The sequence below is a fragment of the Spodoptera frugiperda genome, chromosome 16, assembly GCF_023101765.2.
Source record: "Spodoptera frugiperda isolate SF20-4 chromosome 16, AGI-APGP_CSIRO_Sfru_2.0, whole genome shotgun sequence".
NCBI lineage: Eukaryota > Metazoa > Arthropoda > Insecta > Lepidoptera > Noctuidae > Spodoptera > Spodoptera frugiperda.
This window is the reverse complement of record NC_064227.1, coordinates 4,572,357-4,590,812: the sequence shown is the minus strand read 5'-3', so window position 1 is coordinate 4,590,812 and position 18,456 is coordinate 4,572,357. Positions and strand designations below refer to the sequence as shown.

The 18,456-nt window shown below is 34.8% G+C and overlaps 2 protein-coding genes across 4 annotated transcripts in view; one reads left to right on the top strand and one right to left on the bottom strand.

The window, feature by feature from the left end:
- Positions 1–18,456, top strand: part of LOC118280579 (dual specificity tyrosine-phosphorylation-regulated kinase 2) — a 143,086-nt gene that overhangs the window by 95,893 nt on the left and 28,737 nt on the right. The window lies entirely within an intron of this gene.
- LOC118280580 (uncharacterized) lies at positions 4,254–10,641 on the bottom strand. Its single transcript, XM_035600688.2, has 2 exons — positions 10,383–10,641; positions 4,254–5,996 (listed from the first exon to the last, which is right to left on the bottom strand). The coding sequence occupies exons 1-2, from the start codon at positions 10,422–10,424 to the stop codon at positions 5,454–5,456; spliced, it is 585 nt and encodes a 194-aa protein (XP_035456581.1). The 5' UTR covers positions 10,425–10,641; the 3' UTR covers positions 4,254–5,453.

The following is an 18,456-nucleotide window of genomic DNA, read 5'->3' as shown; positions in this document are numbered from 1 at the left end:
TTACACGTCCGTTGATCTCCCGAGTCCCAATGTCAGGAGTCTATTCATAGCTCCAGTTTTAGAACATCGTCGTAGTTCGACCGAGTTTCGAGAGATGGCGTTACTTAGCACGTTGTTCATGTAAAGATATATCGTAAATATCAATTAATCTAAGGTTTTAACTGTCAAAACATGGAGTACCTGTACACATGAAGAGGCAATCAATTTAACTAACAGATGATCAATCAAGTTAATCAAGTGCTACCAGTTAAGTAATAAATCAGTTAAGTTATAGTGACAGTTAGAGTTCAAGGTCCCGTTGCTCGGCCGTGGCCTGTAACCCATTGCAATAGCTTTCGGCTATGCATTATGGCACTTCCTAATACGTGTGCTCGCCTTATAGAGCCGAGAAGCGTATGGTATGATGCTGGCCGTTTCCTCATAATTTTATCTTAGCGCTATGTCCATAAATGTATGAGATTTTTATCCGAAAGAAACTGGAGATTGTACTGTTATGTGAGTTTAGAAGTGTATTTATCCTTGTATTTTTTGTGTACAGAAGTTTTAAGCAAAGTGACTAAGTAATTATATGCTGAACTGTGTCCAGTACTTCTTTGGAACTTGTAAATAGCGATGAAATTGCAAAATCACAACCGAATCGAACTGTTAAGAACCGAGTCTGAAAAACACAAAAATTATCCGTTTAAAGGTATTTTTTTTTAAATAACTAATGGTCCGTTACTGGATAAACCAAGCAAAAATAGGGTAGATGACTAATTTTTATTTTAATGACCGTCTTGAAGATTCATTTAAAACATTAGACATGTATTTTTTATTTTCTTATAGAAAAAAATACTTTCGAAGATATATGGAATTTGAAATATCGCCTGACTTCACTTCTAGGTACATTTTATACGTAGTTAAGACGTATTTGCTCCCACTCCTAAACTTTGTTTCGTTCTATCTTATACGACAAAATAAAAAAAAATACGTGTGTGTCTAATATTTTTTCAATACCTAACTGACGGCCTAAATAGATTTTTAATTTTCATACCCCATCATCATCCCTATTCTAGCAATAAAACATTAACCATACTCCTTACAAATCAAAACTCCATCTCTACAACCAACATCTTTCAACAAATATTTCCCAAGATTTTTCACGCAGCGAATTCAAAGTAAATTGAATTTCCTTCATAGATCGAGCTTACACGAGGAATCGTGAGGTATCCGACTGGTATACGTGTCTCATTGTTTATTCAAATTTCCCTCCAGGACTGGGAGTGTGCTCCCAAAGGCACCAGGCACCAGTTTACACCTGACCGAGTTATTAACATGGATTTTTGGACCCTTTTTTTTGGTTTTTAGGTCAAATGGTTTTATTTTTGATCCTACTGGTCTGTTGTTTACTGTTTTTTTATAGAAATTGTTATATATAGATGTGTATTATGTAAAATATTCGTTTCATTTTCTTTATTTCTTTTATTGTTTTCCAATTTTTAAGAGATAATCTTAAAACTCGTAATAGAACATAACAGAATCGGGTAAAGACTGTAAACTATAATTTGATTTAAATCAACATTACTTGTAAAAGCATTGATTGGAGATTAGATATGTATTTTCACACCAATCTAGTCCTTTAACCCTTAGTGTGGTAGAAAGCTGATCCACGCGAGACACAAATGTATTTGCTATTGTTGTCTTATATATATACATAAGAAAGGTTAAGGAAAAACGGGTGTGATAATAATGTAGTATATAGCTTCCGTCAACAACGTCTTGTTTACTAATAACAGTAATATTATACACATAATGAGAATGTGATTATCTCTGATTATCATCGAGAGCTAATCAAATCGGACATTTATTTGTTCTAGTGGTCGCCTAGTGGTCAAAATTCGACCATATACGATTTAATTTACAATACCACTTTCCATACGTTCAAGGATAATTTTTATTTAACAAATTGCTATTAGTTTTGTGAAATTCAAATTAATATATTCCGGCGGATCATGAATAACCAAACCTCCTTCAATGAGAAACCTCTTTTCATATGAGACGTGAGAATATCATCGCAATGTCTGTCAATTTTGACGTTTTGTCAAATACGATGCTATGTATGGTAGTGTGTGTAATGTTTTATTTATTGATTTAATGTACTTTATAAGCATTATTTTTGAAAAATATTAGCATTTTTCACTTCTCCTACACATAAACTATAAGTGTACCAAATTTTATGCTCCTACGTCCGCGCAATTTTCGTAAAAAGGTTCCGAAAGTTTTTGCATCACGTATTAATATATAGATGTAGTCGCCAGACTTTTAACTATTTACCTTAAACAGATTCATAACATTAAAACGTCATTTTTTTTAAAGTGGGCTTAGTTGAGATTATTTGTTATATTGTATTGGTGAGAATAGTGTGAAATCCTACTCTATACCCAGTTACCTAGGTATGTTAGGAGTCAGTCCTATGTAAAGGGGTTTCAGTCTATTACCATATGATGGGAGAAGAATCCAGGTTCTGTCCTGTGACTGAGTTTTTTTACGAAAAATATTCTATAGTTCTTTGTCTGATCCAGGAATTAAGAAAGTTTACAGGTTCCTACCAGTCTTCTTTGTTTCAAATTGATTGCTGTTCCCAAGCTTAGAACTCAAACGTTAATAGCTTCACAGTGTCAGACAAGTTAATTAATGTTTAATTAATAGCCTTGTAGGTAAATAAAGATATTACTTTATTGTTAATCGTTTGTTTACATCGCAAGAGACAGGATTATTAAGTCTAAACAGAGATGTGCTAGTAGGGGTTTTAAAATGTACGAATGGGCCGGATAGACCGGAGTGATACCACGGCCTTACAGAAAACCGACGTGAAACAATGCTTGCGTTGTGTGCGTGATGTTACCGGAGGCCCTAAAAATACTTAAATTCCTAACCCCCAAAAGGCAACGCACTTGTAACACCTCTGGTATTTCGAGTGTCCATTGGCAGCGACGATTACTTACCATCAGGTGACTCGTCTGCACATTTACCGGCTATATACCATGAAAAAGACGATAAATCTAATAAATAACTGTATTAACAATACTGATTGGTTAATCAGTGTACCGCAGTCTATATTTTGGTATAATTCTGAATACGTTTAGCCTAGATCCTACCAGCTTAGCCTCTAAATTAGAATATATACCCTCGTTACACACCAATTTAGATCTGAATGCTAATTTTTATGGCTAACAAATTGGATTTTAGGATTATTCATTGTGTTTCATAATATATTACAGTACCTATCGTTTCGTTTATATATATAAAAAAAAACGTTACCCGACACTAGGATTGTATCCTGTATCGTGGGTGCGTTTACAAACATACAAGTTCACATACACATGACACTCAGACTCGAAACAACAGTTTGTGGATCACACAAAGAGTTGCTCCGTGCACCCGCCACCCGTGCTGTCGTATATTTTAGTTTTAATATATCTTTTGATAAGATTACTTGATTATATATTATATATTTATTTTATTTAACTATGAAATGGTCAGTTTGTTTGTTTTTATCTTCTTAATCAGAGTGGTAATCAGGTAATATTATATTTGTTGCTTACTGATGCTGATCTTTGCAATCTGTCGTAAGTAAAGCTTGTTACATGGACTTTTTTAAATAAAATTGTTGGTACCTAAAGCTCTATTAATATTCAGAAAATAATGTAAGTGACAAAGTGACGTATTGTTATGTATTTATTAATGTAATTAAAATGCAAAAAGTTAATATTTAATGTCTTTTTCTTTTTGAGGGTGAAAATCATCCAGTTACTTCTCCCACCTTGGGTGAGGTGAAAGGAAGTTTCAGACTCTTACTAAGTAAAAACCTCCCAGTTCCTACTCCTGCTCTTCGAGCCAGAGCCCCGGTAACCCACTTGGTAGTATGTAGCTCCAGGTCTGGATTCTTTAATATTTGAAAGCTAAATGTAGTGAATAAAAACCTTATCTCTACTCATTGTCACCATTTTGCCTAACTTTCAATGATTAACGCAACTTTCAGTATGATAATCGACTCTCCCGCATATTGAACAAAAAACAACAAAATCAGACCTTCAATGATTTCGATCACAATGTAAAATACTTAATGCGGGTGTATTGCATAAACTCTTGTTTACAGTATCCTGTAAACTTTGAAATTTCTATCTCATAAACTATTAATATATCCCATTAACACTATGTTATGTTAAATTATATTACTTGTTAATAAGTAAAATAAATAAAATATCTAAAAATGCATTATACAAAATATTTATTAGATAATATAAATTCATAGTTAATTATTAATTCTAAATTAATAATACTTTCACAATTCTTACATATTACCATCACATTCATTACAAATTCATTACACCTCCTAATTTAATGATATGTTTATAATTTTAACAATAAGACCTAAGTCCTATTGTTATTATAAAATAACTTATAATATAAGATACTTATAATTAATCTACGTAAAGCTGCTTACACGATAGGAATGAAACCATTGATTAAAATGTAAATTAGATTATTTGTGTATTAAAAACATAATTATTTTTTTAAATTACAATTACATTTATATTTATGTTATTAAATATAATGAATTGTTATTTAATGAGTGTTATAATTTATAAAGTTACATTAATGAACTGCACTTATATTTAAAATTACATTAAAATATAATGAATTACACTGTAACTTTAATTGTAACTGCAAGATTACAATCACTTTGGCATATTAATATAAAATAATTATTATACAAAGCAATTTTCTTAAACGATAACAATGTGAAGATTTACGTAATTACATTTATATTTATTGCTGAATATAAAGAATTACTTTTATATTGCAGTTACATTATTTAAATTGCTACAATCATCATTTTATTTTATATTTATGAAAAATATAACAAATGAGTTGTAAACAGTTGATTTAAGTTCTTAGATTTGTAATAACAATTATATTAGAGGCTAATATAAATAATTACATGCAATTTAGAACATTTCTCTGATTACTGAGTATTATTACAGTTAACACTATCCAGCATCAATTGCAGTACGTTGACCATACTACAACGATACTTCAAAAATATAAAAAATATCACAACACACGAAAAATATCACAAATTATATACTAAACTTACTATTTTATGAATACATTTGGCACTTCAAAAATAAATCTTTCAATAAAGCTTACAAATTACGATCTGATAACATATCCGATCTTTGCCTGTTTCAACGTGGAATAGCAACCAAATGTTGATTGATCTCTTCCATTACAATTTTGTTTACACTTTTACCAGACAATATGAAAATAGACGGTTCCGGCATTGAACCTGATAGGCAAAATTTCGACTAGAATCATGGCGGTTACGACCTTGTATGCGAAGTAATACGCCAATCATATAAAATGCATTGAATTGAGCAATTAAACCAAGTTTAAATCCCTACAACAATTTAACTCTTCGAGGTGAAAATGTTCAAGAACTTTGTCTTGATGTTCAACAGTGTTGTGAAAGACCTCTTGACCTTCTTCTTCTGTGAAGTTTCCGACCTTAAGAAGGGTTCGGAGTAGGACTTCTGCATCACTGGGTGGCTTACAGGCTCATTCTCCTTAGGAAGCTGATACTTGTACTCCTTCACCACTTTCTCTTCAGACGGATCATACCTGTACAGAACAGAGTATGTGCGCTTGACTTTCTTTGGCACCTTGTTTGGAGCGGTAGGCGTCCTCTCACTCTTGCAACGCTTGACCTTGTTCCTGCCGTAATAATCCTGGTAACTGTCAGCGTCCACATAGATGAACCGCTTCCCCAAAGCTAGCTCCCTCTCCTTCTTCAGACTCTTCCATGAGGCGATGACTGACTCACGGCGGAAGGTCTTGTTGGGGTTGTGACGGCTGATGCAGTAGCCAGGCTCATCTTGGATGTTGGATGTATCCTTCAAAGGAGACCCTCTCGGGCTCTGGTTGTAGTCAATCTCGTAGTCGTCTCTCGACACCTGGAATGAAATAAATCACCAATCAGTACCCATAGCTTACACAAACAGTACTGTCAATGTTAATCTCCCGGCTGTCCCATAAACAAGCCTCGGTCGCTGGTGTCTAACGGATTATTTAAAGTATCAATACAAGTACGTGACTGTTCCAACGTAAGGCGAGCGTGTAGCGCCGTCCCTTTCTATTATTAATAGGGTCTCCAGCTCGTTCGTCATCAGAGCCCTTCGCGCGGTGCCCACATGGCTGACGCCACCTGTCGCGAGCGCCATATGTCTCAATCCACAGGAACTTGGCAATGTCCGATCTACCAATTTTTAAACTGCAACCGTGAACTGTCTAGGAAGCGCAATAAAAGTGTAATATTTACAATTGTCTATTGAGCTAAGGTCGTTCCTCTCGATTCCGATTGTAATGGAATACGCTTTTAGTGCTCTGACATCAGTCGAAATATCAACTGAGGTCGGGAAAAGGTCGGACGATAAAAAATATGTTTATAAAGATGTCCTTCGGGAAACGCTTTGCTAATGTGTCGTTTGAAGTATTAAAAGCTTTCACGTTAACGGCTGGCTTGCACAACTCTCTTGAGGTTATATTCCCGCCGTTTGTTACGCGAGGTTTAATTTGATCTTATTATTATGTAATATTTTTATGGTTTTCTTGGAATCTCAGTGTATGACGTAGACGAGCTGGTCAAATAATGGGTCACTCAGAAATAGACGGTTATTAATAGACTTCATTAGAACATGGTGTAAACCAACCATTGGAATGTTGTGGACCTGACTGCACTCAACTAGAAAAGTGACTTTGACAAAATATTATTTTATAACTAATATTAATGACTTACAACGAAAGTGTCGCAGCATAATATGGGATGATATAACGGTGCTTAACGTTTTGGTAAAAAAATCTAGGGCATACATTTTTAAATGTCAGTATTGCACCTACAGCACACATAATCCTACTTAAATCGTTATTTTTGTTGGGTTGTCTAACTCTATTATCAAATGGACTCTGTTTTTTTAATAAACTGTAACAAGCAAGAGAAATTTCATGTTTCAATGTCCATCTGTACTGACACGACAAATACTCGCTACTTTGTGTTTTGACAGCTCGTGTTGAGTAACATTTTTTTAATGGGTTAGTGTAAAAAAATACTGCACTGTTGCGAATTTAGGTCGCAACGTAAAAATGGGTCATTTTTAAATAGTTGTCCTATTATCAGGGTTAGTTAACACGGTCTAATTAAAACTGTAAATTAAGCTTCGCGTATCTAGGCTACAACCTCTTGTTTTCGTGGTTTTATTTTGTTTAACCTTGTACGTTTTCATTTTCAGGTAATTTTTTACTGTCCATCACGGAGACACGCATCGTCGGTCGGTGAGTGCTTGTGACGTATCCACGCTGCTCTTTCGTGGGCCCCGAGTGCCCTATTTCGCGCACCCGTTTTGTAATACCGCGTTAAAATGCGTATAGTATTTCTGTCCTGACGTGCATACTCCGCGTTATTTGTGGAACTTATTATAGTCGTGAAGGTGATAACGTTACTAAAAGGCACTGTTAATTTTGTCACAGGTTATTTTAGAGAACGCATCAGAATGTTCAATGTAAAGTCTATTATTGTACCGCTGCAACGTGTTTATTACGTACGATTACGTTTGTTATTGCATTTATGATAAATTGAGGTCTACGGAAGTAATGGCCTTCAGTTATCTTCGACAAGCGGTCCCGGTTTAACAAATTACCGAAGATATTTCAAATGCATAAAATTACACTGATTATACGAATGATTAAATTAGAAAGTAAGTAGTTATCAATGTTTAATCAATAACCAATCCATATTTAAACGGTTATGCAAGTTTAACAGAACTTTACAAAGTGCCTTTAACGTTTTAATAACTTAGTTAAGTTAATTAATTGATCAAAACATGTATTCTGATTGAAAAACAAGATTAGAAATCGGTACGATACTGTGATTAATACAATCGTCATTACGTTTAATGCAAACCAGACTCTGTTTACAAGAGAATACAGGTTAATTTTCTTTCTTGCTCACTTTTTGTTGGTACCGTTACTCGTATGTGCAAACATCGAGCAAAAAAATCGGCACACATCGTATTTTTTTTAATTTACAGCTACGTACTTTTATATCCTCCTCTTGAATTTATGCGATGTAATGTTTTGGCTCCACTTAATCTTTAGCTTTACTTTATAATTTCCTTCGATACACCACTTAGTCTCACCGTTATCTACACCGAAAACTTTTAAATCGATTTATTGAGTCTGCACTCTATTTTTAGTGTTGCCCTCATTGATAAAAAGAACTGCCATAGACTAAGAAAGTGAATTGAGTCTGTCTGCGGCCCGTTTACGCGGTATAAATCTTGGATTTAAATTTTTCAATGTTTACATAGTGTTAGTATTTGCAAGATATATTTAACATAAGTTCGGGATACGTAAACATACAGCATGTGTAATTTACGCGATCGAGTCTGCGAAATCTGGTATTTCTTCTATTCATATTCGACATTAGGCAAACGGTGTCTATTTCGGGGGCAGTTCAAGTATAGGCCGCTATTCTTAGCTGCCAGTTAGATACGTGATCTTTAGCACACAATTATATCTCAACTCTTAAGTGCGTAATGCAGATTTTAAATTTGGAATCCCATATGGCGTTTTGTTTATTGACTTATGAGTTTACTAACCAGTATTCAAATTAAGTTGAAGATAATAAATCGATTTGAAATGTAACCCAGTTATAGTTTTCCTAAGGGTTAAGAACCGACTACGTATTTAATTGATGCGACACATATTATTAGAGAGTGACGTCGCCATGATTCCACACTGACTAACTGTACCTTGCCCACGCGCATTTTTTCGTCACTATGATTTTTCCGATGAGTAATAACTTTTTTTTTAATATGTATTGCACCATCAAATTTCTTTAGTATTAATGACCCCAGTTTGTTGACTCAAAGTTACAGTTATCAAGAGTTCAAAGCCTAGATAATCTTAACGAGTCATAGTTATTTGTCAGATATGAAATAAAAACGTAAAAGGATCAAGTATTTCAATAGGGAAACATGTAAATATTGATTAATTACAACATTTTGAAGTAGCAAATAGCTGGCGGGATTGTAATGACATAGACGAATACCTCATTAATGAATATTTTATGGAATATAAACAAATAATTTCACAACTATAAGCTGACAAATCGCCATATTTTTACATGACCGACTTCGCATCACCAGTGTTTATTGGCGTTGATATATCCAGCGCATTTTTCAATGCGTCTCGTTTTAAAATTGTCATTTGTCATTATCGGAGATCGGTGCAGCTCTCGACTTTCGAAACCGTAAACCGGAATGGCGGGCGACGAATGACAGCTATTAGATTGTTACAACAACACGAAAATGTCTAAGCAGACCATCCAGTTCGGATATGGTGAAAGTATCTCGACGAAATTCGCTAGGAGACCGGTCGTCGAATTATCAATATCGACAACACAACTATCGACAATCCGAACGAAAAAATTTTGACAGCAATTTTGACAGGTCATTGTTTGTTTGACAAGCTATCACTTTCTAATCTCCGTTATTATTGGTCACAATGACAGCTTTACGCTTCCCCGTTTAATAATTCACTCGCTATCTCATGTATCGAAATAACAATTTGTTTTATGGTTTTAAAATGACAGTTCCATTTCTAAAGCAGCGGTGGCATGAGAGTTCTGCATAGACAAAGAGTAATTGTCTTTTTGTCGGGCGCTTCGTTTCCCGTTTTGTGGACTGCGGGAACTGCCCATTAGCGACACAGGGACTCGGTTGCATTGTAATTACTGCGACCGGCTATTTACCTGGTTTACATTGAAACCGTAATTAAAACTTTAAAATACTTTACTCATAAAAAAGCAATAAAAAATTAATAAGTTGTAAAAGTTTATCGTAGTCACTTTTAGAGCTCAGATAACCTTTTCTGAACCGTACAAAATCTTTTGATGGAAGTAATCTTTACAATTAATCTCAAACGCTTTGATTAGATCGATTTTGGGCATTGATTAATATAATGTCGGCTTTAAATATGAGTAGCCGTGAGATTGCTCGAAGGCGGCAATGTCAAGAGCTTTACCACAAAAAGAACGTAATTCCATATTCAAACAGCGGACACGCACGCGCCGCAGTTCAATGACAGCGACCATAGACAAGTCAGTTGCCTTTTAAGCGCATTAAAGTGGCCATGCACTTTGCGTAATAGTCTCTACTGACCACCACTGCTTAAGCTTTGTTCCGTAATCCGGAGACTTGTTTCTTTCACTACAGATACGTGTGAACTATTAAAGAAATATTTAACCTAATTAAAGTTCAACTTAATCGTCGAACACTACTTACCACACTTTCCCAACTACCACCGAGGATGGTTTTGTCCAACATCTTCACCACTTTCAAAGCTTTCACTGAACAATCCAATAAAGTCACTTGAATAAATCAAAAGTCTTTATAAACAATCGCGAACTGATTAGTATTAGATATTTGTTGTTACGCGTCCCGTGTCACGTTGTCACTAGGGAATGCTGTGATTTGGCACAGTGCACACCTCGAGCTTTCCTGAACGACTGAAGCGAGACCGTTTCAGCGTCATATTTATAGTACGGGAGTGGGAAAGAGGGCGGGTTTCAGGAAGACGCTTCGTTAGCCTCTTCCACTTAACATGTAGTCACGCCTTCGTATTTTAAGGCGCAAGTAATATAGTTCGGGGAAGCCCGCCTAAAACTGTCTATCACTAGGGCAGGATGCATCCTTGTATCCTCATTTTTTTATTTAGTCTATTTTTCTCCGAATGCTATTGTACATTTTTAGAACAAAGTTCGTTTCAAAGCTACATTAACTCTCCTAATGGCTCAATAGTTATTTGCACTTTACGAACTTGCGTAGTGAGCTCTGCTATAAACCTGCGCCCAGGTTATGTCTAAGAATATTACAGTTTCCAAAATTCTTCGATTGAAATCCAACACTCCACAACCAATCAACCATTATAAATATGAATTCGAAACTAATTTAAGAACCGTTAGCAGAACGTAAACAAATAAATCTAGTTAAAAATTAATTTGAAGTTTTACACATTTCAGTTTCGTAACATTTGGACCAGGCGCCACCCGAATACTGGCTGGTTACATACCGCTAGCGTCATGCTTTATTTAGTTTAGTGAAACCTCACTTTAAACGGAATACAATTTATGTTCTAAATTCGAATCCTTTGAACTTTTTGGCGCTAAAATAAAGGCAATTGCGTTCATTTTACGTTTTGTCTTGTATAACACAAATGAACCATTTCGCTATAGCGTTTCATGGCATAAAGCTCATAAAGGCCCTTTGTACATTCGAAAATAAATGGAGCAGGATATATTTTTCATCTTCCAAGATGTTTCAGATCTTGGAAGGCAACTATCAATTTACTTGTGCGTTACGTTTGAGAAACACGATGAGTGAATGCGGTGCGAGAATTTTCTAAGAAATGGACAACAAAATGCTTAAATGACTTGAAATTATAGCATTATAATAAACTTCAAAGGACAGGTACTCGGAGAAACTATTATAATTTGTTTTAATACGATTTTTTTCCTGAGATTAACTTTTGATACCATATCGGTTACCTAATAAAAGAGTCAATAAAAATTCACAGAATAGTTTTTACAAGTTATAGAATAAGTGACCTAGTTTGTTGGTAAATAAAAATATTTAATGTCTACGTGCATTTATAATATCGCTCTAAATGTAAAACTATCGGGGGCGTATTACATTGAATTTTGTGAGCGGGAAAATGTCGTCAGAAAGCGTCAGGGTTTTTATTTTCCTCTTTTAAGAAAAATTGTAAAGATGTCAGACTTTTTTCTTAGATATCGTTATATGTAATGTCTATATGTAAACCATTTATATTATAAAGTTGTGCTTTACGAAAACTATCTCAAAAAAGTACTGTCAATATTATTAAAGGAATCTCTTAGTTACTTCTATACATATAATAGTTTTATATGCAGGGCTATATACAAAAAAATATTTCATAGAAAACTTTCAGACTATGAAATAAATTGAGCCCTGAGGCCAAAGTTTCATCATAAAACCTGTAACGGGGATAAAATACGCGACCTTTTTACTTGTGCAGTTTTACAACCACCTTTACGAGTGTATCGGCCGGCCACCGGCCATTATGTGGTTCGGTTTTAGTTAGCACACTCCTGCGCATTGACGTCAAAGATCGAGATTTACATCTCAAACCTTAGCATGCAACAGAACTGTAAACCGTTGGCCGTAAATAGTTAAGTGTTGCACTCCACTGCACAGGTCTCTGACGTTTTGCATATTTCATTATTGTTGTGAATAAGGTATTGGGAGGTATTCAAGTAGGAGGATTATTTGTGAGGTATTTACCTCCCTATAATGGGAGTTCTAAACAGAGGTAGACAGTGCATCGTACGTAGCTGGACCTCTGGAGACTCTAATCTTAAATCTATTTATTATTGCTCTTGTCATTAAATATTTCTTACTTGTTTTGCTATAAAATAAAGTTTAAGAATTCAATATATTTAAATTATACGTGGATTTATATTATAATACGTCCCCAGCGATAGTTACGAGTATAGTCAGGTAATAAAAACTTTTCTCGCCTCCGAGTAATGAGCGTAAATATTTCAATTAAGTTAAGTTTTATTTAATGAACATTAATGACTGTCTCGTTATTCTAACCGTGTTTATGTATTTTCTCATGAGATTGAAAAAATAAAGTCTTTTTGAAAGTACCTAGGGAAAGTTTTAAGAAATAGCTAGTATTTATTGTGATGATACTAGGTTTACTAATAAAGGCTTTGTATTAATTTCTGTTCAAACCAGCCACTTCTGAACAATCGAAATCGAAAACAAATTAACTATGATTGTTCCAACTTTCTAACACAATTTAGTTATTAGGAAAATCCATTGGTAAAATCAACAGTAATTATAGCGAAATTATTTTTTGTTATAATTTTAAAATTACTCTTGTAGTTGTAGGTATCTGAGACTTTCACTGACAGACAATCGAGAATCGAGATCTGCGTAGATACGTCATGCGTCAATTAAATCGATCCAGCCAATACATTCGCATGGCAAATCGGACACAGTAACCTCGGCCTGATTTCATGTTTTTAATCTCACTTTAAGACTTCAGACTAACTCCGGATTACGCAATAAACAACTGCACAGCCTCCGTGGTATTCCATAATATCAGTTTCGTAAACAGACGTTTTATGATCATGTATGATCTAAAAACGGAGTGAGGATGCGTCCTCAGCAATTAGTTCCTCGCAAAGAATGATTTACGTGTAATAAACCCGGCTTTGTTCCGTTGGAATACGTCCAATATGGGGTTAGTTGCGTAATAACTAGGTTTTTCATCTCTTCATGAGTGTATTGACTTTGTTTACACTTGTATCCAAACCATTTTGTGTTTAAATCATCATTTATACTTCTACAAGTGATGCTTTCATTCAATCTTTTGTTTTTAAATGGGTTGAGTCCATTCTCAAAAGTGTTAAGACAAAAACAATTGCCTCGACCTTATACTCATGCACATTTCTTCGTGAGCTATATTAAAATGCACAAGATTTTCCCTTTAGATTTTCTTTTTAAAAAGGATAGCTTAAGCTCCCGACAACAGGTTGGATGCCAGTAAAGTTGAGGAGGTTTTTATTTCAGCTTAAGATAAAGTTGCATATTATGGTCTTACTTTAAAATGATATTTATTGCGTACTTTGAGAAAGGAATCATCTTTTGTCTTGCAACAATTTTCTTTAAATTGTTTCTTTTGCGATTATGTTGCCTACAACTTTAAGGTTATGCAATGACAAATCTTGCCTGTCTGCAGATCACTTACCTTCATTAATTTATCGACAGGTCTTTAGTTTAATAGCAATATAATACTTTATACGAAAACTGTTTAAAGACGTCCCATATAAATCAGATATCCACAATGTTTAATGAATTATCTGGAACACAATGTCCACACCAATACAAACTCGTAAAACAACAAAGCAATCTCAATTAAATAACTTTGCAGATGCAACATAACATGTAGCGTAACACGTTACAGCAACAAAGTTTCTCGTTGTGAACACTGTTGCAACAGTTGCTGCAACACTGTCTGTTATAAATAATGTATTGACCCACTTCAGTCCAGTTTGAGAGGCGGCAACTAGCCAAATATATTGACAATTCTTTTTCAGTAGAAAAAGTAATCAGTTCGCGTTGTCTGTCCTGTCTTTGCCGTGCAAATATTTTCTTTGTGTTTTTGATATTGTAGAAATGTTTAAAAAATCCTTGTTGCTTGATTTTTGCGTTTTTATATTGATTTAGACATTCTTTGAAATTTATATTTCTGGTTGCTATTCTCACCTCTCTTTTTGTATTATGCTGTAGCTAACGGTTTTCTATTTAGAAAATGTCATTCTAGCTCTTTTAATAGGCTGTGTAGTGTGTTCTAAAGACTTAAGCTCATAAAACTTACACAAATAAGAAAGAGGAGAGAGGTTTATACATTATATAACTCTGTTATGTTATGGTACATGATTTATTATGGCTACAGAACTCAGACGAAATAAAAAAAAATATGTTTGTATGCAAAGGAAGCAGGCTAAAAAGTCTGCTCCAATTACATGTTAAATAGTAACTATTTGTTGAACTGTCTAGTTTATAGTTTTCTCGTACGAAATAAATGAGCTTATTCATCGAGTTTGTTTACCTTTTGTCTCTGTGCGACTGCGAAGTCGCGTTACTGTTAACAAATCACATCTCAGTAGCCAGTTTCTTATTGTGTTTTTTTAACAAATTAACAGTCGACGGGTGTACTGGTCAAATATTGGTGTTAGATTACATTAGAAAGTGAAGTGGTATTGTTTATTTACTCAAGAACTTGGTAGTAAAAATGGGACACGTATAATGACCTGTCGACTTGTCAATTACTTTCATATCTCCATGTTTTCCAATAAAGATTTTCCATGAAAGCATGGCGTTGGTGTCATACAGGTCATAACTAGTTGACCCAATTGTTGACGACGTTTGGCCGACCACTTCATTAATATTAACGTTCCCGGAATATTGTTTCTGTTCCATTTACTATCCATCTATAGATGTAATTCAGTGAAAATACTCGATTCTGGATCTCGGACACTTCATTGTCCGTAACGTCCCACTTTGCGCAAACGCAATATGTTACGTCGGTACAAACATTTGGACAAATGTTTGCAACAACTGTTGGCCTAAATCCACAATCGCTTCCGTTGTTTTGAATCTAATATTTCATTTAAACGAAGATTTCCCTTGAACTTTAGTTACGTGCAAAAACGTAATAGCGGCTCGGAGTCATTGTTATTTTTTTATCGATACTATTATATGCAATAAGTAATCGATATCTATTGTTCCGATGCTTATTTCCGCTTTTTATAATAATAAATTGACTTGAGGATTATTATGGCTGACATTGAAACAAGTGACATCATTATTTTCATAACGACCTTAGTATTTGAAAGGGTGGTAGCACACACAGCTTTATAGAAAGACCTTTTCTTCTAAGACCTTACGAAAAGAAACCTTAGCCTTTTCAGTGGAAAGTATAATTTTCTAAAGCTTAACAAAACACTATAATTCTGTCAATAGCAGTGAACGTGTAATCAGTAGTCGGACCCCACGGTTAGAGTGAGACTTTCGACTAGCTGTCACGCTCTCTTCACTCCGCCGCCAATTAGTGTGGTTAATAGTAACCGCTGACAATGTTTTTGATTTCATTCTCCTTCAAGTGAAAAGTCTGGGTTACTTTACTTATTTGCTGACATTCTTCGAGATGGAAACAAGATGATTAACTTAATTCCAACTCCCAACTTCAAATTGAGCTGATATTTTATATAGATGCTATAGATGCGTACTACGTATGGCTTCCCTACTATCGATACATCGCATACTCGAGCTGCGCATCTTCCTCGCACAGCTACATATCGTACTATCACTGGAAACGGTCACATACTTTCACAGTTTAGTTATAACATCTTCAATAGCACATCTCTGGTGGAAAAGCACCCTAAAGGTCACAGAAGGTTTTGTGTTGGTCTTCTATTCAGTGTGAGCACAGTTTTATAGTGAGTCTAGATTTATTGCATTATTAAGCTAATATTTTTTTATTTATTTATTTATGCTTGTTCTTCAGTGTTTCGATAAAGAAGAGCTTCGGAAGGAATAAATAGGATGTTCAAAATAAGTTCTAAGCCTGACTGTGTAGGCACACTGAAGTATTTAGTATAGTAGGTAAGCAGCAGCTGTCTGGACGGTGTTTATTTCTTAGAATAAACTAATATTTGCACTCAACTAACTGATAGTTTTTCTAAGTCTGTTTCTCTGAGATCTGTATTTGTAATGCACCCACGAACAAATTCCTAGTGCAAAAAAAAGTTTCAAATAAGTAGTTATTCAGTAGTTGCCACTATAGCTTAACTTATTGAGGATTGTGGTTTGTAAATCACATTCATAGTACTTGATTGAATCAGATCAGATAGAAAACCAATTAAAGTATCTGACAGCTTACATCAAAGTAAAGTATCTCAGATATAGATGTATGATAGGACTAAGGAGTTCTAGAATCTCTGCGTACCGTAGTAAACAATCGTGGTGTAGATCAAGTGAAGCCAAAGAATTAATATATGTCAAGGTCGTTTGTCATTTTAATAACTGACAATCTCATCGGAGACTGTTGTTATAATGTAGTCAGAAGCTTATGTATGTAGAAATCAGACTTTTAATTGTAAAGATAATAACGTGAAACCTTGCAGATTAAGTATACGCTTAATTAAAATAATAAGAAAGTACATTTACCTAATTTATAAAGAACACTTTCGTTATGATAATTATAAACAGCATCTGTTTCTCTTAGCATCTCAAGTATGCATGGAAATAGCCGCATACATTGACATGCAACACATGTAATGGACGTTTGTGTCTAAAAATACTGTTATTCTGACAAACGATACTAAAAATAAATGAACTAAATACAAGTTTACAGATTCTGTGTCCCATGGAATTCCCTTCTGCCACTGGCAACGCTACTAAAGTCATGTTCGCATCTCTATTACAAATATCACCTGAGTATCTCCACTAGATATTCTGAGAACATAAAAGTATCGTGAAGAAACCTGGCACCGAAATCATTATACATTTCCCGCCCTATTCCAATGAAGCGAAGAGGAAAACCGATTATAAACCGAACAATTATAATACTACGCTTCGCTCTCCACTTTTCGAATGTTTAATAACATTTTAATTTAACAGTATTCAATTCGAACGCTTTGTGGTTTTTAAATTGTACAATCTTTTTTTCTTCGTATTTTTTTTTCGAACGTCGAGTATGATCTGTTTGAAAGGTGTTAAGCCTCAATTCTCGTTATTACCTTTTTGTTTGTACCTAACAGTTCCGATTGGGATGTGCTCAGAAAAAAACGTGAATCAGGTAATCTTTCCGTGTAATAGTTGGTCGAGGAAAATAGATGATGCCGTAAGATTAGCTAAGGCGGGTCATGGACTCGGATAGAGTATTAGTCAGTCGTTCGTTGGCCTGTCACCGCGGATATACATTTGCCCTGTTTTCTATAACATATCGAATTGACTTAAGAAACGTAGTTGTCGCCGCCTTTCATTTTATCCTTCAAAATATCTGTGTCCGAAAAGCTCGTAAACAAAACAAATCCGCAGTTATGTTAGGATTAAAACAACAAGACTGTAATTCTAAAAGAAAAAGTAGTTACCCCATTCCGTTGTTTAATTTGATGTAGCATAGTTTATTGGTGCGTCTCTCATAACAGTGTTACGACGGCCAGACACATGTTTACGGGGTCCCACGACCATGTCAAGGACTCCAAACTAAATAATTCGGCTGTTTTGTGGAAATGTCGTAATAAATTCTCTTAGGAGATAAATTGCTAAAAAATACTTTGTTGTTCAATTCACAGTTGGTTCGTTCTCTTTCACGGAAGATTTCCAGCGCTAATTACACGTTGCTCCAGACAATTTTCCTTTACGTTTTAAACCGCGGACGACGTTCTTTGCTGTTACATATTTTACGATTTCCTTATTAAAATATAAATGATATACGCGTACATCTAAATCTCGGAAGCAAGGTTTTAACAGACGATTACTGTTTCCTCGATTACTTGTTGGTTACCAGATTGAAAAAATGAGCAAAAACTTTATAATATAAAAAGAAAAACAGATTCGAGGATTTCGGGGTTGCCTGGAACATTAAGATGGTCCATTAATTTTGTTGGCAACTCGGAGAAAAAGTGATTCAGTCTGCATCAGCTGCGTGGTGAAGTTCCTCAGGACCACCGGAGCGTGCTTGGCCTCATTCGATCACCATTAACGTTTTCCCAGTCATCCGCTTCGTTAATAAACCACG

What these genes read in the sequence shown, in the direction of transcription:
- LOC118280580 (XM_035600688.2), bottom strand. Translation starts at nt 10,424, where the DNA reads ATGTTGGACAAAACCATCCTCGGTGGTAGTTGGGAAAGTGTG. An exon ending in GTGGTAGTTGGGAAAGTGTG is followed by an intron (nt 5,997 to 10,382) that starts GTAAGTAGTGTT and finishes ATTTCATTCCAG; the next exon opens with GTGTCGAGAGACGACTACGA.